This window comes from Rhinoderma darwinii, chromosome 8 (genome assembly GCF_050947455.1).
Source record: "Rhinoderma darwinii isolate aRhiDar2 chromosome 8, aRhiDar2.hap1, whole genome shotgun sequence".
NCBI classification, from domain to species: domain Eukaryota; kingdom Metazoa; phylum Chordata; class Amphibia; order Anura; family Rhinodermatidae; genus Rhinoderma; species Rhinoderma darwinii.
Window position 1 is genome coordinate 94,725,417 of NC_134694.1, and position 24,203 is coordinate 94,749,619.

Genomic DNA, 24,203 nt, shown 5'->3' on the forward strand with positions numbered 1-24,203 from the left:
TGTTGGAGATCAAGGACAGCGCTGTGGCCCCGTTGTTCTGGAATTCGAGGTGGCTCCCGTTTGTGGACCTTACCCAATGTTACCTTCTGACATTGTAAAACTAAAAGTGGAAGTGCCCTCAACACAGTTTCTCCAATAAATATATATATATATATATTACACACAGACACACCTGATAAACTTGCTTATTTGGAGGGAAAAAAAAATCTTTTGTAACGAAGCAAAATAAATCAAACGCATAGTAAATTGGCCAAATGTCAGCATGTATTACGCTGAAATCACCCTAAAAGTAACTCACATGGCTAGAGGCAGCCAGCTAAAAAACATGAAATTCTACGATTGTCCTTCCCCATCCTCATCATCACTGCTACCAATACTGCTGTCTGTGGATGCAGCATCGTTATCAGCTAATTCGGCGGCCTCAGGACTTCCTTGCTGCTGGACACTTTCTGTACCGGGTGCAGGTTCTGTAATATTGTCCTCTTTATTTTCAGACTGTCCATTATTTACAGAGGGTGTCATCTTCTCATCACTCACATCCTCAGGAGTTTTTTGCTTGTCGGTCTGTAGAAAGGTGTCCCAGCCCTTGAGCCGCTCTTCTCTTTCTCGAGACGTCTCTTCGATCTGTTTGAAAAATAATTTGTTAATATTAGTAGTCAAAGAGGCAACTAGACAATCTGTGCAGTGATCATCATGCATAACCCAAAATGAAAGAGAATCCTGAGAAGGTGTCAAATAGGATGTACATGCACCTAAACTTTTAAAAGCATGTAACTGATGGGGAAAAGAACTTTGTGAACCATGGCCGGTACAAGTTATCGTTGGATGATCAGTCTCCCTGTGGTGTTTTTACATCAGTCTGAATGACAAAAACTTGAGAGCCCCTTTAAAGCCTAATGCACATGACCGTAGTGGTTTTGCAGACTGCGAAACCACAGATACATCGTGGTCTATTTGTCTGCAAAAAACCATCTGTACTGCAGCCGTGTGTCATTGGTATTCATGGACCCACAAAAAAAATAATTTATGTCACCAATTTGTCAAGCCACAAATCCGGACCGTAAAATGGCTCGTGCGCATGGATCCATAGAAATGAATGAGTGCGTGTGCGATCCACAAAATTGCGGATAGCACTCAGACAATGAGGCCTTAGGATTCTGTCAAGGTACTTGCACAGGTTAGAACTGATAAAACAATGACTTTGTCTTGTCCGATACAATCAGTAGTGCTGATTTTGGCACATCTACAGACAAGCACAAGGAATGTCTCAAGATAGAGTTTATGTATCGATTAACGAAGGCCAATCAAAATAAACGGAATCAGAATTGATATGGTCTTAAAAACATTCTTGCATCTTTGAAATCACAGTCAAGTGAATGAAGTGTTGTAAAGAATGAATGACTCTTAGCAGAATGAAGACATTAATTATCAGGTTATTATGAATGGTCATGGAGTATAATTTGTGATGACATAGCTATAGAAGCAGCTCAACAGAACAAACAACTACGATCTATAACAGAGAGTTGCAAGTCAGGTATGTTCAGTGACACACAACTAACTGGCAATGTCCAACTGGAAACTTCAATGAGAACATTAACGCCTCATGCTCATGACTGTTGTGCCACTCGTGCCATTTTTGACGGCATCCGAGTGGCACCCTATAGTCTTCAAGGACCCATTCACTTTAGCGGGTGAATCGGGTCCGTGAAAAATGGTCTGAGTCTCCGATCCGAGGAAAGATAGAACATGTCCTATCTTTCCTCGGATCACTGACGGGACTCGGACGGCGCACACGGTCACGTGCAGGAGGCGTAAGAGGACTTTATATTGGCGTTAATGGAAGTCATGATACTTTGCCGGATCCGTTGTACAATGGACCCAAATGGTGGCTCCAGAAGGCTTCTGTCGTTTTGACAGCAAGAACAGCACTGGATATAAGTGAACATAGCCTTACTTTATTCAGTAGTAGACAATGCATGGGTGGCTAGTGGATTCAGGGCATTACAGGGGTTTTATATTATTAATAAATTGTAGTACTGAAACTTTGTAATACAATATCGGTCTACTGAGAGTGTCCCTGGAGTACTGTGGCTGAGGAGATGATCGGCCAAGTCATCACAGCCATGAGCATGCCCGGTGCTGAATAAACTACAGTGAAATACCAGGCATTAGATAATCCAAAATGTCTGATAATCCATCCCTTGTTTACAGGACTGAACATCGATATAATGTGGAAAACAGAAGCAAGAGGAGCAGAGAGCTCTTTGGGTAATTTCTCGGGAAAAAAAACCCAATATGATAGTAGCAGATCTGGGATCATATTTTATTTTGAGATTTCTTTCCTGAAGGTCTGGTAAACTTTATATACTTTTCTATGACAGTCTGATAATCCATTAAATCTGATAATCTGGCAACTACCATGTCTCATTGATGCTGGATTAAAGGAATTTTTCTGAAGCGTTGCCTTATTGATCCTCATTGGTTTCAATCATCACACTCCGAAGATGTATCAAAACTGGTGCAAAGAAAAAGTGTTGCCGTTTTCATTTTCCAAAGTACTGCTGAAAAATCAGACTGGTTACCATCGGCAAATACTCCGCTATTCTTTTGTACCAGTTTTGTTGAATGTGTTTGTAATGCATGGCTATGGGATTTACTGATATATACCGAGCCAAATCAAAGCCAACGGGGTACAGCCTTTAATTTGAAGCGCAAGTGAGATGCAACTCTTGACCCTCCTAAGTCACATTCTTGCATGTCAAAATGACACCATTGAAAAAACAGAAATGGGAACAAGCTTTTTAGTGAAAAAAGCACCTCTGTTGAGATACGCTGCCTGAAGATCTGATTTAAAGGGATAGTGCCAGTATTATGTTCTCTAAACAGGATTTCTGAAAGTAACACTCGTGCAACCGGCAGGTAGGAATATATAACAGGTAGCCAGGTAGGTGTGAAAGTATTACGAATAAGCCCTCAGGGTGCTGTCTTGCATTTGCTTATTTGGGGACAAAATAACATCAACTAGATCTGCAATGACTGATCTTTCATGAGACGCCGGTCCAGATTACAGTTTCACATGTAATAATATAAATTCTGTAGCTGTACAATACCTGATAATCTGTCACACCATCCCATGCATGAACAACTAGCTGGCGACCACCAAACCACCTCCCATTTAGAGCCAGTATACAAGCATCACTTTCTTCTGTCTCTTTAAATGACACAGATGCAACTCCATCTGGATGTCGCTAAAAAAAGAAATATAAAGAAGAAAGTTGGTTAAGAAAAACTATAGCGTCCAAGTGTCAGATGCCGCCTTCCGAATACCTACATCAAATATAAGGACTTTCTTCACTTGCCCAAACTTTTCACATTCTGAACGGAGATCTTCACGGATTTCATTCAGCACTAGAGGATCCTCCTGTATAAAAAAATTAAAGAGGCAATTTAGGATTAGCCAAATGACCAGACACTGAGACGCCATATGGGGGCACTGATTTTCCCAACACGGTGTTCAAAGCGTACCTAGCGATATCATTTTTGTTACCGCATAAATCAAAAACCCCTCCAGTCGCCTAAAACCCCCCAAAATAAACTGTAATTCTTTCTAGTGTGAAACCGTAAATAGCAAAGAGGGAGGAGGGGGATGCAACTGCAGTTCCTTAGTGTTTCAGGGATGTAGAACGAGGGGCAGCACCATGGAAGGTACATTTTGGCTCAGAACACACCACAGCTCTTGCACATAAAGAGCTAAAATGTGCATGAGGGCGGATATTCATTTTAAAGACTGTTTGTAGTACCACACAGAAAAAACTGATTTACTATGGTTAAATGCTTAAATCTCGTTTCCCTGTTGAAGAAGAAAAAAATGGCATAAGCAGCGTAGCTCGTGAGCTGCAAATGTGCGATGACGGGCGTGCTTTGAATAAAATCTAGTCAAGTCAATATAAGAGAGCTACAATAAAAAGCACGATTAATACTTTCATGCGTTTTTTTTTTGTTTTTATTTTTAAATCTATGTTAAGGACTAAAACAAAATTGCTTTCCTAACAAACTGAATAAATTTTCAACTCTAGAAGGTTTTCAGAAACCTGAACTACTTCCAGTCATGTAATAAATGCTTGACGTCAATGAATGTAATAAATCACTAATGACAGAGGCTCCGATCGGCTGTACCGTTCATTATAAGCAAATTTCTATAATAACCGTCCACCTGATCATTTTCAACACATAACAGTAGCAACTTACCAAGAACTTGAGGTTGAAGAGTCGCCCTACCCACATTCCACAGGGTCGTAAAAATATACAGCAATCTGGTCGGACTGGTACTTGCGTATCCAGAAATTCGGTTTATTTATCATGAAGCAAGGGATTTTTTTCTAATGAAAGGCCTGGCCCATGCCCCAGCGAATGCAAATATCCCAATAAGTGGTGGGTACACTGGACTGATTTTTGTAAATAGATCTAGAAACTCACATGCCCAGACGTACAGATACACAAAACAAAGAACCCGGGAACAGACGAGAATACAGCAGATTATATGTCGCTGGTGTGATCACTGCTCCGACCTCCTGCAGGAGAGCACCGGCTATGCAAGTCAAAGGTCACAGGCAGCGTGAAGAGCTGCCACCGACTGCTGCCTGGCCCTTCCAGAAGGCCATTGTTGTCATGACAGCTTTAAATCCCTCTTCTTTCTTAAAACAAATCCCAGGAGCACACCCAGTGTTTCTTTATACAGTGAAGTTCCTTACATCTGGCACTTGATAATCCAGAATGTTTGATAATCCGGCATATCATTTATATACGATGAGAAGTTTCACAATTAAAAAAAAAATCTAAGAGAAAGTAGTAGAATTTGTAGTAGCATTTAATCAGAGTTTTTTTTTGTTCGATGATCCATGCCCTTATAGGCTAACTTTATATCATTTTTCATGACGGTTGAATAATACAGAATATTTCATTATCCAGCACCTATCAGATCCCATTAACGCTGGAGAAAAGGAATAGGACAGTACTTTCCCTTATTTTTTAAACCCACTTCTTGGTTTACAAAAAAATAAAAAAAAATGCATGCAGCAGCTGCAATGTAACGGCCCTGTGTGAACAAGGCTTTAAAAGGACGAGTGTCACGGAAATTTTTTTTTTATATATCAATTTGCTTTTAGTGTTTTATTAAAAAATGTTTTATTTATTTGTGTGTTTGTGTTTTACTTTTTTTTATTTTTTTACTTTTTCTTGTCTATGGGGGCTGCCATTTTTTTTTCCATCTCTGTATGTGTCGATTAACGACACATACAGACATGGAATACGGCACATACAGCCCCATAGTGAATGCGAACGGGAGCCGCTCCATTCACTATGGTGTACGCCGTCTGTGTGGGAACGCCGCACAGTCCAAATGGAAGGTCTTCGGCCGAGCGACGTCCGGCGCCATTTTCTTGTGGACCGGAAGCCGCGGCCGGACAGTAAGATTACTACTTCCGGTCGCGGCTTCCGGACTTGTGTTCTGATGCAAGCACTTGGAGCGGAGGGAGCAGACGGAGCGGATGGACCGGAGGGAGCAGCGGCGGCAGGAGCAGGTAAGTTATTTCTGTGTATGTACGTGTTTTAGTGTGTGATTACTGCTGTATGTAAACCTACTACACTGTGTGTTCGCTCACAAAATGGCAACACACAGTGTAGGAGGTTTGACCGTTCAATCCCCTCCTTTCTCCTGGCACTAGCCAGGATAAATGAGGGGGGATTCTGAGAGCTCACTAGAGCGAGTGTGTCTTCTCAAATTTTGCAGCATAAAGCAATGTGGTTTCTTTACCACATGCAATGCTGCAATTTTGGGAATTGCTCCATCTAGTGACCAGCACTGGGAAATGTTATAAATTATACATTAGATTCTAATATTTCCTGACTCGTGAAAAAATAAAAAAAATGAGAACAATGTTTAATCATTTATACACTAACTGTTTAACTAAAAAATAAAAAAATAAATTCTAGCGACACATTCCCTTTAAGAGGTAGCAGTGGATCCGGTTCCAGGGAACACAAATGGGATACAGAGCACAAGTGACTAGTTTTTGTGATGCACTAGATGTTTTCAACCCATTACCCCCCTCCCTTTCACATCCAATGTCAGCGCGGTGGCTCATTGGTTGACACTGTTGCCCTGCCACACTGAGGTTCTGGGTTCAAATTCCACCACGAACAACATCTGCATGGAATTTGTATGTTATCCCTGTGTTTGCCCTCCCAAACATACCAGTAGGGAGTGGAGATTGTGAGCCCCAATAGGGACAATCTCTGTACAACACTGCAGAATATGTTGGTGCTATATGAGCAACAGAAATAAATAATCCAATAATACTGACATATCAAACAAAAAAAAAACAACAGATTAATTCTTTTGCACTTTAGGAAAATTTGATAATAAGAATTATTTTAAGTACAAACTGAGTGACACTTATTGGTTACTCTCCATGCTTCTTCTGTTACTGCATTCAGACTGATCAACTGGTGAAGCAATAGCGACCTCTACAGGCCGCAGGGAAAGCATCAACAAGGACTAATACGAATACAAAAGACCAGGGAGTGATTGTGTGGGCCAGATTTCTGCCTCTTGAAAGAAACTCTCACCTCAAAGTCTGTGGGATGGAACATATTTCTGATAATAATAACTCTCTCAAATCGCTTCCTTGCGTCATTTTTCTTCTCCGGCCTCCAATCCAATAGCCTGGGAAAAATAAAACCACAATTGAGTGCAGTTGTTAGATGGCGAGGTTAAAGGCCAATAACCAAGACTACAAGGTGGGCATTTAGTGGTTGCTGTCTAGTTAAAGGAAATTGAAAGCAAATACGTGGAGTTTCTCAGTGCAATTATTCATTAGGAAGCGTAGAATTATACGTGTAACCAGCTCTCCTGGTGCCCAGAGGCTGACAAGGGAAGAACCAGTCCCCAAAGGCTAGGGAGGGGATTTTACAATATACCTTACCGATTTCTCTCCCATTCACTGTAGCCGATGCCTTACACCCCCTCCCCCACTCTCCGTGTCCTTTTCTACGTGCTGATGTATTGTGGCCACGATAGGCACATGCTATTATGGTGACAGATAAAATAGAAGCCGACCCCGCAATCAGTTGTGGATTCAGCTTCTCCAACTCTGGTGATCAGCGGTTATCGGCAGGGAAGCTGCATCTGGGCATAGCTTTCTCCTGCAGCGGCCGCAGCACCGGATCGGTAGCATTACATGCCGCCACTTCAATTGAATTGTCAACCACGTAATGCATGAATGTGACCGCCAGCTCACCTCTCTGTTAAGGCTCCTGAGCAGGGGACCCCCCCCCCCTCTATGATGTCCACATGGCCTAAAAGGACTTATTGAGATGGGTTGTCCTGATGGAACAGCCTATTTAAGGCTAAAAGCGTATATAATATATATATAATATTAAGATATAAGCACGGAGAGGTTGTATCCAGGTACATACTTTTGCTGGAGAGACATCTTCTTCCTGTAGTCCTTACACTTCTTCTTCTTCTTTGTTGCATCATACTCCCCCTTCAACTGGAATTTTGCATTTTCAACATGAAGCTTGTACCCCCTGATATCATGCTCATCGAGAAGCTTCAACGCCAATTGAACAGATTCTCTCTGCAAGTGGAAAAGAACATAATGCAATGAAGTGTTAGATTCCTATACATTTATACCCTGTATTCACATGCGCCACGTACCCTGTGGTTTTTGCCTCAATTGTTAATGCTTTTTTTTTTTTAGTACAAACTAAAATATTTTACTGTCATTTTTATAAAAAAATTGCATTGGAAATTTGTGGCAAGAAATGACTTGTGTGAATACGGTCTTACTGTATAGATAAATGAGATTCCATCTTTAAGTAGATTCACCATAAAGGGGTTTGCTGGGACATTTAAAAGACAGATAGCCGACAGGAGATTTGCTAAAATAAAAAAATGCTGGCAAGAATGGAGCATTATCGATGAGACCAGTGATTGGCTGCAGCAGTCATATGGATGGAACGGGACGCAATCTCTACCTATAAAAGTTAAAAGACCTACAGGGAGCACCGGAGCTGGAGGATTTACCAGGTGAGTAACACGTTTTTCTTCTTTTAGCACATCTCCTGTCTGCAGCCTATCTTTTAAATGCCCCGGAAAACCCCTTTACAGTGAATCTACATGAAGATGGAATCTCATGTGACCCCCAGCGATCAGCTCTAATCTGTGGGGAAACCTGGCAGTAAGTGTTCAATATCCCTGCAGCGCCACCACAGAGCATTACACTGTGCCCATGCAAATCAATAGGTTATCTGTGTATTGCAGGACAGGGTAAATCCCCGAGCGAAAGACGCTCTATGTAACTGGTCTACACTTTAGCCAAGACTTGAGGAACCTGAACAGGGGACCCCACTCCCGGACCATCCCAATCGCCATCTCAGACCACAGGACTGATCAAATTTTCTAAAATAAAATTTAGGTAAAGAATCTTTTAAAAACCTGTCACCGGAGCACAAACGCCGTGTCAACATTGCAGAGAGAAAATAAAGGCTGCATCAATGAAAGTGACGGGGCAAAAATAATTTGCAAACCTACCATGATGTATAGAACCAAAGTGAACTGGACTAAGGGAAAATCAGGAATAAAGTGGACAACAGACGAGTGGACCCGTGATGAGCGATGACTGACCTTGAGATAACAGCACAAGCCGTCTCCTTTCAGATTCCCTTGTTTATCTTTATAAAGCTTTATTTTGTATTCTTCGCTCTGTAGATCTCGCATGATAATGCCGCATTTAGACATAATTTGGACAAATTCATCATTTGTAATATCAGGGGGCAGTCCTGTAAGGCACAGAAGAAAAAAAGAATCAAATCCAGAATAATGTCAGCACCGCACACCTGTGTCTGTGGGCGCATGTCATGGTCACTAACCTGTCACATACACATTGGTGTTTCTTTCATCATCCACATTGAACCAACCTGTAATGAGAACAAACATATCTTATTATTAGTTTTCAGGAATATTACATAGAAGACACAGCTTTAAATGTAGTGTAATTAATACCTCCCCGACCACCTCACGTAAAGTCACGGTCTAAGGGCACGGTCCCCGCAGTGTCATCAGTGTGACATGAACGCATTTTGCATGAGCGTCAGGTAGTAATACGTCCATGTACATTACCACAAATATACAATGTACTCACTCCTGGCCACCAATTTTTGTCTTCTCTACCCCGGTCCTACCTGCTAAAAAAATGTATGTACCCGGAAGATTATCATCCATGTACGGAGGCTAAAGGGTCTTTGTATTCGGCGCTATAGTAACGTCATAGATAATACAATGTACATAACATTATATAGTGTAGCTTGACACAGTTGCCATATACGTACAGATTTGTGTGTGTGTGTGTGTGTGTGTGTGTATATATATATATATATATATATATATACATACATACACACACAAAAGATTAAAATAATAAAAATTATATATATATATATATATATATATATATATATATATATATAGAATTAGTATTATTATTTAACTTTTTTTTTGTACATTTTTTTTTTATTCACTGCCATGGAGCAGGAGAGTCTTATCCTTTATTTTTAATACGCATTGGTTATCACTGTTGCCTTGCAGCACTGGGGTCCTGGGTTCGAATCCAACCAAGGGCAACACCTGTATGGAGTTTGTATATTCTCCCCGTGTTTGCATTGGTTTCCGGGGTTCTCAGATTTCCTCCCACACTCCAAAAACATGCTGATGGGTCCTATAAAAATTGGTCCTAGTGTGCCTGAATGAAGACATTTAGACTAAAAGCTTCATAGGGGACAGTGATGATAAATGTCTGAACAGCGCTGTGAAATATATTGGTGTACCAATCTGCCCAACCAAAATCGGTAATGTCTTGGCATAAGCTCAGGAACTGTGGGGGATTAAACTGTGGTATCTACAAGATGCCTGTAAAGGTTTCACCTTGTTGGGATTTAGAGTGCCCAATATACACAACTGCAAGTCCATTTTTTTCAGGCTCCATTGATATCTACGGTGAGATTTTGGCTCCTTTACAGTATCTGATCACAAAAACAATGCATTAAGAAACGTGGACCGCATATAGAAATACAGCCATATAAACGTGGACTTGTGAACTTCTCCAATGTCAAGATCATACATGTCAAGCAAACAGATGTGTAAAGGAGACCTAGGATTGGTTAGAATATTAACCCCTTAATGACCAGGCCTTTTTGTGCATTAGTGACCAAGGATTATTTTTTTTTATCTCACGGTCGCATTCCAAGAGTCGTAACTTTTTTTTTTTTTATGTCGTCGACCCAGCCATATAAGAGCTTTTTTTGTTTTGCGGGACGAGTTCTATTTTTCAATTACACCACTTTTGGGTGCATATATTATATCGATTAACTTTTATTAACTTTATTTTAGGAGAGAATAGAAAATAAGCAGATATTCCAGCATTGATTTTCCTGTTATAAATTGATGGCGTTTACTATGCAGCGTAAATAACATGTTAACTTTATTCTATGGGCCGACACGATTACGGGGTTACCAATCATATAAAAGGTTTTATATGTTATCCTACATTTGCAAACTAAAAACCCTTAGAGAAAAAATTACTTATTTTTGCATCGCCGCATTCCAAGAGCTGGAACTCTTTTATTTGTCGTCAATGTGGCCGTACGTGGGCTTGATTTTTGCGGAACAAGGTGTAGTTTTCATTAGTACTATTTTGGGGTACATGGGACTTTTTAACTTTTATTTTATTTTTTATGGGGGGGGGGGGGGTGGGAGAAAAAAAAATTTATTTTGTCGTTTTTTGGATGCCATTCATCCGGCAGTTTAATTAATGTGTTAATTTTATTGTATTGCAGCGATACCATATTTTTGTATATGTTATTTGTTTTGCCACTTTTACTAAATAAAAACCACTTTTTGGGGGAAAAAAAGTGGTTTTATTTTATTTTTACTGTAATCTTTTTTGTCCCACGGACTTCCCCATGCAATCTTCTGATCGCAGATATAACGCTTTGGAATACTTAGTATACCAAAGCATTATTGCCTGTCCATGTAAAACTGACAGGCAATCTAGTAGGCCATGCCTCTGACATTGCCTAATAGGCAGTTGCTGAAGGCAGACCTGGGGGCCTTTGTTAGGCCAACGGCTGCCATGGAAACCCAACGGCGCCCCACGACTTCTTTGCGCAGGGTGCCGATGGGGTGACAGAGGTCGCTCCCTCCCTCTGTCAAACACATTAAATGCCGCTGTCGCTATGGACAACGGCATCTAATGGGTTAAACTGCCGGAATCGGAGCGCGATTGGATTCCGGCAGTATAGATCTGTCCTTATGCAGGAACAAGCTCCTGCAGAGGACGGATATATCTGTCCTTCGTCGTGAAAGCGTTAAAGCGGCAAACTAATTGGTTAGTATGGGCATTTTTTTCATGTTTCCTTTGCCCTAGTTTTGATCAGGTTTTATTCACACAATGCGGTCATATTTCTACAATTTTAACAAAACTGCAACAAGAAACACTATGTGATCGCAAAATATGAACAGACCCTAAATCTCCTAAGGGTATGTGCACACGAGAACTGGCTTTTACGTCTGAAAAGACAGACTGTTTTCAGGAGAAAACAGCTGCGTCGTTTCAGACGTAAAAGCTCCTCCTCGCATTTTGTGAGGCGTCTTTGACGGCCGATCATTTGAGCTGTTCTTCATTGAATTCAATGAAGAACGGCTCAAATTACGTTGCAAAGAAGTGTCCTGCACTTCTTTGACGAGGCTGTATTTTTACGCGTCGTGGTTTGACAGCTGTCAAACGACGACGCGTAAATGACAGGTCGTTGGCACAGTATGTCGGCAAACCCATTCAAATGAATGGGCAGATGTTTGCCGACATATTGGAGCCCTATTTTCAGACGTAAACCGAGGCATAATACGCCTCGTTTACGGCTGAAAATAGGTTGTGTGAACCCAGCCTATGTGTTCAGTCCTCAACTCTGTTACAATCATGACATTTAGAAAAGCTCATAAATAAGGCTTAAAGAGGCTCTGTCACCAGATTTTGCAACCCCTATCTGCTATTGCAGCAGATAGGCGCTGCAATGTAGATTACAGTAACGTTTTTATTTTTAAAAAACGAGCATTTTTGGCCAAGTTATGACCATTTTCGTATTTATGCAAATGAGGCTTGCAAAAGTCCAAGTGGGCGTGTTGAAAAGTAAAAGTACAACTGGGCGTGTATTATGTGCGTACATCGGGGCGTTTTTAATACTTTTACTAGCTGGGCGTTCTGATGAGAAGTATCATCCACTTCTCTTCAGAACGCCCAGCTTCTGCCAGTGCAGATCTGTGACGTCACTCACAGGTCCTGTATCGTGTCGGACACATCGGCACCAGAGGCTACAGTTGATTCTGCAGCAGCATCAGCGTTTGCAGGTAAGTAGCTACATCGACTTACCTGCAAACGCCGATGCTGCTGCAGAATCATCTGTAGCCTCTGGTGCCGATGTGTCCTCGCTCGTCTGACACGATGCAGGACCTGTGAGTGACGACACAGTGTGATCTCTCGAGAACACGCTGTGTGTCTGCACTGCCAGAAGCTGGGCGTTCTGAAGAGAAGTGGATGATACTGCTCGTCAGAACGCCCAGCTAGTAAAAGTAGTAAACACGCCCCGATGTACGCACATAATACACGCCCAGTTGTACTTTTACTTTTCAACACGCCCAGTTGTACTTTTGCAAACCTCATTTGCATAAATACGAAAATGGTCATAACTTGGCCAAAAATGCTCGTTTTTTAAAAATAAAAACGTTACTGTAATCTACATTGCAGCGCCGATCTGCTGCAATAGCAGATAGGGGTTGCAAAATCTGGTGACAGAGCCTCTTTAAGTCACATGGCCACAAGAATGAGCCTCGTGAGAGACAAATGTTTTCTGCCAAAGATAGAACTGGATACCTTCAGAGGAAAGACCTTTTCTTCCTGACAGAAGTCCAGTTTAAGGTTATAGCTTCAAGGTTGCATGACATCAAATAGCCTGAGCGTCACTCAACAAAAAAAGTACGCCATATGATGTCACCTTAAAGTAGCACATCTTTTAAGGCACGATAAGTGTGCAAGTCGCATGCCACTCTCAATTTTTTTGTGAAGCCATGTCATATGCAACTTTCGACCCAAAATCCAGCTAGTTTGGATTTTTGCGACGGTCGTGTTTCAGTCCTGGTAGGCCGCGTGTTGCAATGCGATCACATAGGCAATCAGTTGCAAGCAACATGGCGATTTTCTTGTCACGTGACACGTTGACATGTAGCCCTAGCCTGAGAAGAGAAACATTACCTGGATCAACTTTTCTCTTCTCTCCTTTGGTTTTCTGTTCAAGCAGTTCCGGTTGAGGTTTGGGATCTTTCTTAGTCTTTTCTTTATCTTTATTTTCCTTGGGGGTTTGAGAAGGCTCAGAATTCTCAGAACCATCATACCCATAATTTGCTTGATACATTGCCAAGAAATCTTCAGTTATCTAATTCAAAGAAAATGTAATTATTTTAAAACAACAATAACATCTTTCAAAGACATCAATAGAAAACAGCCTGAATAATTAGACATTTTTAGGCGCATGGTCTAGCCTTGCCATACACATTAGAGGTCAACTAACACAACTGCATTTTTGTTACTTACCATAAAATCCTTTTCTCACTCTGCTCCTTGGGGAATACAGATAACTACTTTGGGACGTTCAAAAAGCAGTACTCAGGGGTGGGAAAAGAAGCGTGAGCACAGACCGTGCACCGTCACCTGTAAGGCTGGATTCACACGAGGTCATTACGTCCGTAATTGACGGACGTATTTCGGCCGCAAGTCCCGGACAGAACACAGTGCAGGGAGCCGGGCTCCTAGCATCATACTTATGTACGATGCTAGGAGTCCCTGCCTCTCCATGGAACTACTGTCCTGTACTGAAAACATGATTACAGTACGGGACAGTTGTCTCGGCAGCGAGACAGGGACTCCTAGCATCGTACATAACTATGATGCTAGGAGCCCGGCTCCCTGCAGTGTGTTCGGTCCGGGACTTGCGGCCGAAATACGTCCGTCAATTACGGACGTAAATACCTCGTGTGAATCCAGCCTAACACTATGCGACAGAGAAAAGCATCAGTGGACACAAGGTATGCACCATGTAGAGCATAGTATTGAGCTTTGGGGTCTGCCTATAGCGCAACATGACACTCAAACGTCCATATTGATCCCTAAAAATACAGTTGCCGTAAATCTGCACATCTTCAAGCACCTCCAGATGGAGTAGAGAGCATTTTCCAAAATGGAAGAGACCACCTTTGGCAGAAAGGAGACAACTGCAGGAGGAAACTGCCAACTCAAACACATTGTGAGTGAAGAGACAGCCCCCACAAAGGCTACCTACCAAGAATCAAGAGAGAAATGTTACTTTGCTCTAGGAACCGATTGAGGTCCAAAGGAGTAGTGAAGTCGGACGAGCCACTCCTCAGAAAAAAAGTCTGGAAGGCAGGGAGGAAACTCAAGCCAAGCCCCAGATCCAAACCCTGCTGCCGAGATGGTAAGATCTTCTGGCCTTCAGCATAGTTGTGATGATCTGTTTGGAGAACCAGGAGATCTCCGTACTGTGGTTTGAACAGTCATGACGTTAAACTTAGTGACACTAAAGAGCTGGTGAAAGACCGAACCCCAAGAGAGTAGATCGTCCGTTAGAGGCAGATGTCAGAGGAATTTGGCCTGGAAATAAAAGGATAAAAGGCAAGTCCGATGCCACCAGGATTGTTGGTATGTCTACTGAATAGACCCACCTTGAAAACCTGAGGAGATGATAGAGAAAGAGGGCGGATCTACGTTAGTTTGAACTAATCTCAGGGAAAGGGCAGAGTGTTCACTGCACAAGCCAGAGGATGAAGGGACCGCTTCTTCTGCTAAGAAAGCCCCCTATACAGTAGATCTCTACCAGTATATAAGCCGAAGGAAAACAGGCATAAACATGGCTCCTAATGATGAATACCTATATACTTATAGACCATTGGCATTCGCCAAAAAATAATGCGTCCACACAGATCGCAAAGCAGAACTCAATAACTATAGAAGACTGTGAAGACAGCTAGTATATCCAGAAAAATAAGCGACACATAGCACTAATTACGTATCATGACAATAAAAAATAACCTTTATTATATTGCACATAACAGCATATTGGCCATCACAGAAATAAAAACAATAATACACACAATTTAAAAGGAGAGTGTGGAGAAACAACGTAAATAGTCCCAGTTATATGTTACCATAGTATAAGCATCATGTGATGTGGTGTAGTACAGAAATCTCTATCCAAAAGGATATATCATAAGCCAAATAATTAAACTCAAGAACAGAGAGAATTCTAGATGTAATGTACACCTGGCCAAAAAGCACAAAATGGGCTAAGAAAACTGCACAAACCCGTGGATTGCATGATGGACCAAAAAACGGAAGATCTCCACACAGACCGCCCCCAACGCGCGTTTCGCCGTCAGCTTTCTCAAGGGGTAGATGTCAGGGGAATTTGGCCAGGAAATAAAAGGATAAAAGGCAAGTCCGATGCCACCAGGATTGTTGGTATGTCTACTGAATAGACCCACCTTGAAAACCTGAGGAGATGATAGAGAAAGAGGGCAGATGTACGTTAGTTTGAACTAATCTCAGGGAAAGGGCAGAGTGTCCACTGCACAAGCCAGAGGATGAAGGGGCCGCTTCTTCTGCTAAGAAAGCCCCCTATACAGTAGATCTCTACCAGTATATAAGCCGAAGGAAAACAGGCGTAACATGGCTCCTAACCCACAATAGGAGCTTGGCGGACTACAGGAATACTGCTGAGCTGCGGGTCCTCTTGATGGGTCAAGTAGGTGACCAGGGTAGCATTGTCAGACTGCATAAGATTGGACGCTCCTCTAACAGAAAAGTCTAGAGAGAAAAAAAAAATTTAAAAAATAATGCGGTTTACAGTAAGAGAAGAAAACCTGCACTGGGATGCCTCACGTACCGCATGGGTGTGAAGAATAGGATGATCCCGCCGGAAGAAGTGGACAAGTGTGACATTGGACGGGAGATGCTGGAGTGAATTCCCCAGTCTAAAGATATTCCGCTTGGATGCAGAAAGAAGTGAGGGTGTCTAAGTTGATTTCTAAGACTGTCTGGATTTCGAAATGGGATGGGGCTTTCACCAGGATGTGGTCCTAGTCTGGTATGACGGAGATCCTCCTGTACCGGAAAACTGCCATGATTCTCGGTAGCTCCCTCTAAATTATGCGAACCTTAACAAAAACTAGGGAGGCTCAACACAGTATCCATTAACATAGCGCAATTACTCTGCCTATAAAAGGGTTAATGTGTATGCCTGATGTGTAGTTATATCAATTATAGGGTCTAGCATTAGCGCAATTACTTTACCTATGGAAGGGGGTAATGTGCAACCATGTACCACCGGGCTCAATGCAATAAGAAGGAAGACACACCAGGCTGGTCCTACGTTAAGCAGTGTCTTTGGGTGGCTGGAGAGGAATCGCACAGCCAGGGAAGTAGAAACAGACTTGCAGCCATAGTGGAGGGCAGATGGATGGCAGCAACATCGCTTATTAGAACATTGAGGGAAGTGGACACCCACTGTCCCTTACTAAAAAAAAAAGGGGACGGAGGAGGAAGACAAACATACACCCTCCACTGCTTCAGGACAAAAGTGCAGCCCAGTTATCTGCAGTGAAGTCAGGGTTTAAATAAGGAGGATGCTACTGGGCTGCTGCCGCAATGGAGTCGGGGTCAGAATTTGAAGATGTAGCCACACCGTTAGGTCAGGTTGCGCCCAGGAGCCGGAGCAGTAGGGGCAAAGTGCAACCTAGTAGGCTGTGGTAGAACTGCGATCTGGATTTGTTGGTGCAGTCGGACCACTGCTACCAGAGCTGAGGTAAAGTGCGGCCTAGTAGGCCTCAAAAAGCCAATGGCTTGATTTTCATAGGTATCCGAGCTGCATGTTTGCATTGCGCGGGAATCGAGCAATGCGACCAGAGAGCAGGCCCAGCCATTGATAGAAAAAAATAAAAAACTGCCCCCAGAAGAAGCCAAGGGATCCTCTGCTGCCGCTGGCCAGAGGAGTAGGGGGCCCCTTGACAGCATCACAGGAGAGAGGATTCTGTAGGAGTATGGGGGGACGGGACAGAGGCAGGAGAGCCTCCCGAGGAAAGGGTCCATGTAGGAAAAAGACAAATAGAGGGGAGAGGAACCATGGGATTCCATTGGGGTAGAAAGAACAGCTGCAGCTGTCATTCCCCACACTTGCTGTATGGCACAGACAGAGGGGTAGGGGGAAGGAACATAAAGCATGCCTGTTTTGGTCTATGTGGGGAAAGTGCTTCAGTGCAGCCGACCAATGTAACATAAGCCAACTGCTATCGCCCACAAGATCAGTCAGCTGCGGGTGTTTCATGGTGCCCATAGACATAAAGACTATTGGCCAAATTTGCAAAAGCAGCCAGGTCACGGCATCGCTCATACTTACAGGTCTGTAGGAAGGATAATTGTGCGTACAGATCATAGAACAGTTGCCCAGTTCCCATCAGCATCTAGAAGCCTCGAACTTGACACAGCACAACAATACAGCTGTCAAAATCGGACACATAAGGGGCCTGACAAAATGTATAAATTATGATCAAGCAAATGATGGAGGCGCACAGCTGTCACAATGACTGCAATAGACCACAGCGCTGATCCAACTTCAGACTGCTTTGCATGGTGGATTTGCAGGTCAGTAAATGTAATACCAGGGATAAGATCAGCAGCTAACCTGAGCCAACGATTTCATTCCTGGAAATGCAGCTCACCAGGGCAGAAGCAAAGAACACCTTTACCCTGGAACGATGTGGACAATTTTGGCTTTAAAGCGGTATCTATGGGAAATGTCATAAAAGAGGCATGGACTCGCGGGACAGGGATGTAATATTACCACTTTACAAAGCATTAGTGAGGCCTCATCTAGAATATGCAGTTCAGTTCTGGGCTCCAGTTCATAGAAAGGATGCCCTGGAGTTGGAAAAAATACAAAGAAGAGCAACGAAGCTAATTAGGGGCATGGGGAATCTAAGTTATTAGGAAAGATTGAAAGAATTAAACCTATTTAGCCTTGAAAAAAGACGACTAAGGGGGGACATGATTAACTTTTATAAATATATTAATGGCGCATACAAAAAATATGGTGAAATCCTGTTCCTTGTAATACCCCCTCAAAAAACAAGGGGGCACTCCCTCCGTCTGGAGAAAAAAAGGTTCAAGCTGCAGAGGCGACAAGCCTTCTTTACCGTGAGAACTGTGAATCTATGGAATAGCCTACCGCAGGAGCTGGTCACAGCAGGGACAGTAGATGGCTTTAAAAAAGGGTTAGATAATTTCCTAGAACAAAAAAGTATTAGCTCCTATGTGTAGAAATTTTTCCTTCCCTTTTCCCTTCCCTTGATTGAACTTGATGGACATGTGTCTTTTTTCAGCCGTACTAACTATGTAACTATGTAACTATGTCTCATAGATGCAAGTCCCAGCTCTGGGACCCACACTTATCCCCAAAATAGGGGTTATATACACGCCCACCTGGAAAACCCAGTGCCAGATTATCAGACGATCTGGTTTATTGGACGCTGAATTAAAAAAAATTCACTGTATAATGAAACATTCAGCAATTTTCTCATATACTTTGTGTTTCAGGAGATTTGTGCTGCAGATGTATGTAGTGTAGCTCACAGAGGATTGCCTGGAGTGGATTCAAATGTAGCAAACTCCCAGCTAGAGAAATAATACATTTGATGCAGTTTTTAAAGGCTGTAAACTTAAGAGTTTTGGTTTTTTACTAAAACAATGTATTATAGTGTTTAATGCAACTTTGTAATACGTTTTTTTTTTTTAAAAAAAAAAATGTTTTTACTTTGAGATACAGCTTCAGCCTCTATGTATCCTGGATACATAGAAGCTGTATCTTGTGCTGAAACTCGAATCTGTCACATCAGCGGCACGGACAGCTTCAGTGACTGCGGGTCCTGTGTGTCTGCATTGTTGGGTCTGGGGTCTCATCTTCCTCTTGACAATAACCCCATATATTCTCTAGGGGGTTTAGGTCAGGCGAGTTTGCTGGCCAATCAAGCGCAGTGATACTGTGGTTATTACACCAGGTATTGGTACTGTTGGCAGGGAGGGCAGGTGCCAAGTCCTGCTGGAAAAGGAAATCAGCATCTCCATAAAGCTTATCAGCAGAGGGAAGCATGAAGTGCTGGAAAATGTCCTGGTAGACGCTGTGCTGATTCTGGACTTGATATAACACAGTGGACCAACACCAGCAGATGACATGGCTCCCAAACCATCACTGACTGTGGAAACTTCACACTGGACCGCAAGCAACTTGGATTGACGCCTCTCCACTCTTCCTCCAGACTCTGGGACCTCGATTTCCAAATGAAATGCAAAATTTACTTTCATCTGAAAACAGGACTTTGGTCCACTGTGTTGTCAAGTCCAGAGTCAGCGTAGCGTCTACCAGGAAATTTTCGAGCACTTCATGCTTCCCTTTGCTGACAAGCTTTACGGAGATGCGGATTTGATTTTCCAGCAGGACTTGGCACCTGCCCACACTGCCAAATGTACCAATACCTGGTGTATTAACCACAGTATCACTGCTTGATTGGCCAGCAAACTCGCCTGACCTAAACACCCTAGAGAATCTATGTGGTTATTGTCAAGAGGAAGATGAGACACCAGACCCAACAATGCAGACGAGCTGAAGGCCACTATCAAAGCAACCTGGGCTTCCATAACTCCTCCGCAGTGCCACAGGCTGATCGCCTCCATGCCACGCCGCATTGATAACACCTCAGCAGTGCCACAGACTGATCACCTCCATGCCACGCCGCATTGATAACACCTCAGCAGTGCCACAGGCTGATCGCCTCCATGCCACGCCGCAGTGATGCAGTAATTCATGCAAAAGGAGCCCCGGCCAAGTATTGAGGGCATATACTGTACATACTTTTCCATAGGCCAACATTTTGGTATTAAAAATCATTTTTGAAATTGGGCTTATAGAATATTCTAGTTTTCTGAGAGACTAAATTTTGGGTTACCATTAACGGTTACCATAATCATCAACATTAAAAGAAAATAATTGCTGGAAATAGATCACTCTGTGTGTAATGAATCTATAGAATATAGGAGTATCACTTTTAGAATTGAATTACTGAAATAAATTAACTTTTTGATGATATTCTAATTCATTGAGAAGGACTAGTGTGTATGTGTGTATATATATATATATATATATTTATTTGATTACTTAGTAATGTCTTGTAGTTTCTGAGCATTTAGTAGTTATACTTATAGGGTAACTAAACTTTCAAAAAACTTCTAACATGTCATAGTGAAATGTCAAAAGTTTTGATTGTTTGGGGTCCGAGCACTGAATTGCTCGGGTAAACGCTGAGCCGCTTTGTTTCTGACCGGCTTTTTTCTGAAAGCCGAGGTAACGCTGTACGGACTCAATACAAAGTCTATGAGCCCGTACTCCGCTACATCGGCTTTCTGAGAAAAGCCGGTCAGAAACAAAGCGGATCAGCGCTCACCTGAGCTCTTCTGCCACTTCGTTTTAGCGATTGGTGTGGGAATCAGTTCTCGGACCCCCACCAATCAAAACTTTTGACGTGTCACTATGACATGTCAGGAGTTTTTCAAAAGTTTAGCTACCCTTTAAAAGCCATGTGCACCTTTGGAATATTTTTTTTTTTTGTTATTAAATCAATGTGTTTTTAAACAATTTTCTAATTTACCTTACTTTTTACGATACAGCTTCTATGTATCCTGTATAGATAGAAGCTGTATTATTCTCTCTCGGCCGATGGCCTGACGGTTTGGCGGGACCTTCATGTCTCTGACCGCTGGCCGTAAGTAGAACTACTAAATACTCAGTGAGTAATGTTCTGTAGTTCCTAAGGCCGGCCATACATTTTAGATAGCCGTCAGCCAAACGACCGTTCGGCTGACAGCTATTCTTCCTGTATCCCACATGCACGGTTGGCACGGCCTAGTACGCATGGGTTCTCAAGGAGAAAGCTTAGCTAATAACGAACAAAAGGTTTGGGAATGTTGAAATAAAAAATGTCCCCCGTTTCTTTTCTCCCGGAGGATAGTCGGGGCACAGGAGATGGTCGGCCGGTCCTGCCGAAGTCAGTAAATACGGCTGGAATACATCTATTCCACCTTAATAGATAGCGCGCTGAAATCATCATGTCTGGCACTCCTTTATGCTGCCCTCAGATTGGTGACGAAATTAGAAAAAAAAAGTATTAGAAAGTGTCAGAACTCTGATCACAGAATGATAAGTTACATAAAGAATAACCCCTCTAGTCACTGTATAATAAAACACTCTGCAATCTTCTACTTTATTTCTTGTTTCAATTCCTTGCCATTTCAAGATCTCTGCTTGCGGTCAGTGAGTGGGAACATTCTTGTTTACATCCAGAGGCTGAAACAAACGTCGCGTCTCCCTTCCAGAGTTATTCTTTAATACGGCATTACCCTCTCAATGATCTCATACCGTGTTTTTATCAGAATAACCACAGAAGTCTCTGAACGCCCTGCAGTTGTAGGCTCAGCATTTCGTTATTTCTATGGCTGGTTATGGACACACAGTATGGAGTATTTTTACTTATGATATGGTTTTCCATTGCCCATAGTGTTTGACAAAGGTCTTAAGTGTTAGTATTGTAGCGTGGAGTTTTTAGTATGCGGTTGCAGGCCGGTATTATCGGCAGACTGGCGGACACGTCTGATGACCCTGATGCGGTATAAGAAGTATTTCCGTGAGTTATCTAGATGGCTCCAGCTTAAGAATACATTTAGCGCAACTCACGGCACACTAGAAGCGCTTCTCTCCCTTACACCCCATCACGGCTATCGTACATTTACTTCAAAGACGGTTCTCGTCCATAATCATTTTTGCGTAACCATTGTGACCGGTTACGCCTCGCTCCTTTGGTGCATCTTTTTCTAAACCTGTTGTACATGCCACAACTAGATTAAAAATGCCGCCCACCTTTTATAAACGTGGAGAACGTTACATCGCTATTCTGGCGCACTTGATTGGATAAACGCAGTTCGGCGCCAGGGTTATAAATGGCGGACTTTATACTGTGGACATCTTCGATGTATTTTTCAGCCCCTCTGCAGATTATTATAGCATTATATAGGGGGCAATTCCAATACGAACAATAGGGAATTCTTATTCATGCAATAACTTAAAAATAGCCCCCGACCCTCTATCTATGAGACTTTCCTAGTTACACCCCTCCGATAACCGAGACTAAGCAGGAGGAATGAACCATTTTCGCAGCACGGACTCGCTGCCCACAAGTGGCACTCACCTTAGGAAACCAGGCTTTCTTTTCCAGGTCCCATTCATATTCCGTGCCATCAGTAGGATCCGTGAAGGTGTGGGGGTCTTGCCCGTCCTGTTTTTCACGATTTCCGTACAACTGCTGGAGCCGCAGCTGCTCATAAAACGCTTCGTTACTGTCCATGTTCTTGTTAGACCCCCAAGGGGTTAAATAAGCAATGTACTAACAGTGCGCCGGATCCTCAAAACAGATAATGTAACAGGGAACCCCAGTACTTTCCAGTACGCATGCGCAATAGATGTCAGCTCAAGCGCATGCGTCAGCACCAGGCAAGCGCAGACTTCCGATCTCAAGTGCGCACGCGCCACAAGATAAAAAATCACATGACCGAGCAGTAGAAAGGGGAGGGATTTAACATACATAGAGATTCGTGCCTAGGAAAGCTCGAGCAGGCAGCAGGACTATGGCGGTGTGATCATCACCTGCTGTACGGGTAGAGGAGGCGGGGGAAACGGCCGTATTAGTAATAATCTATTCGCTGCTTCTTCTGGGTTATGCTCTTTACAAAGGGATTTATGTGGTGTGAAGCCCTGCTCTTTGATTAATGGGGTCTAGTTCTCTACACAGGGATTGATGATGTGCTGATCCTCTGCACATAGGGATTGAGGGGGAGGGCATAGAATATATTAGGGGGCTATTATGTTGGGCACTACATTTATACCCATCTGTGAATTGTAGAGAACTCGACATAGAAATCTATGGGTATGGTCACTGTCACATGGCAGTACCTAAAGGGGTTTCCCCACTAAGCACATCTATCCCCTACCCACAGGATATATGATTGCTGGGGCTCCCATCAATCACTAGATTTTGGGGTCTTGGCCCTTGTTCCTCCTCACTACATGATTGCAGTGAGAAGGATTTTGAATAGAGTGGCGGACAGAAACAGCCGAGCATAGCACTTCTAGTTATGGGTGGGGCCCCCGGTGGTCACACGTTTATCACATATCCCGTGGCTTGGTGGGAAAAACCATTTAGGGTATGTTCACACGCTGAGCCAAAAACGTCTGAAAATACGGAGCTGTTTTCAAGGGAAAACAGCACCTGATTTTCAGACGTTTTTTGAGCAACTCACGTTTTTCGCGCCATTTTTGGAGCTGTTTTCAATAGAGTCTATGAGAAAACGGCTCCAAAAACGTCCCAAGAAGTGTCCTGCACTTCTTTTGACGAGGCTGTAATTTTACGTGTCGTCTTTTGACAGCTGTCAAACGACGATGAGTAAATTACAGGAGTAAATTACAGGTCGTCGGCAAACCCATTCAAATGAATGGGCAGATGTTTGCCGACGTATTGGAGCCGTATTTTCAGGCGTAAATCGAGGCATAATACTCCTCGTTTACGCCTGAAAATAGGTCGTGTGAACCCAGCCTTAGGGTATGTTCACACGGCCAAATTTCAGACGTATACGAGGCGTATTATGCCTCGTTTTACGTCTGAAAATAGGGCTGCAATACGTCGGCAAACATCTGCCCATTCATTTGAATGGGTTTGCCGACGTACTGTGCAGACGACCTGTTATTTACGAGTCGTCGTTTGACAGCTGTCAAACGACGACCCGTAAATTTACTGCCTCGGCAAAGAAGTGCAGGGCACTTCTTTGCCACGTAATTTGAGCCGTTCTTCATTGAAATCAATGAAGCACGGCTCAAGGTTTACGAGCGTCTCAGACGCCTCGTAAATTACGAGGAGGAGCTTTTAC

The 24,203-nt window shown here is 42.9% G+C and overlaps 1 protein-coding gene across 1 annotated transcript; it reads right to left on the minus strand.

Moving 5' to 3' along the window:
* Nucleotides 1-242: 242 nt before the first annotated feature.
* Nucleotides 243-22,738, minus strand: HTATSF1 (HIV-1 Tat specific factor 1). Its single transcript, XM_075835914.1, has 9 exons — nt 22,472-22,738; nt 13,365-13,545; nt 8,935-8,982; nt 8,690-8,844; nt 7,477-7,640; nt 6,628-6,724; nt 3,332-3,421; nt 3,111-3,248; nt 243-624 (listed from the first exon to the last, which is right to left on the minus strand). Exons 1-9 carry the CDS (start codon nt 22,625-22,627, stop codon nt 334-336), a joined length of 1,320 nt encoding a protein of 439 aa, XP_075692029.1. The 5' UTR covers nt 22,628-22,738; the 3' UTR covers nt 243-333.
* Between the last annotated feature and the right edge of the window lie 1,465 nt (nt 22,739-24,203).

What these genes read in the sequence shown, in the direction of transcription:
- HTATSF1 (XM_075835914.1), bottom strand. Translation starts at nt 22,627, where the DNA reads ATGGACAGTAACGAAGCGTTTTATGAGCAGCTGCGGCTCCAGCAGTTG. An exon ending in GAAGAGAAAAGTTGATCCAG is followed by an intron (nt 8,983 to 13,364) that starts GTAATGTTTCTC and finishes TTCTCATTACAG; the next exon opens with GTTGGTTCAATGTGGATGAT. An exon ending in TCCATCCCACAGACTTTGAG is followed by an intron (nt 3,422 to 6,627) that starts GTGAGAGTTTCT and finishes TTTTTTATACAG; the next exon opens with GAGGATCCTCTAGTGCTGAA.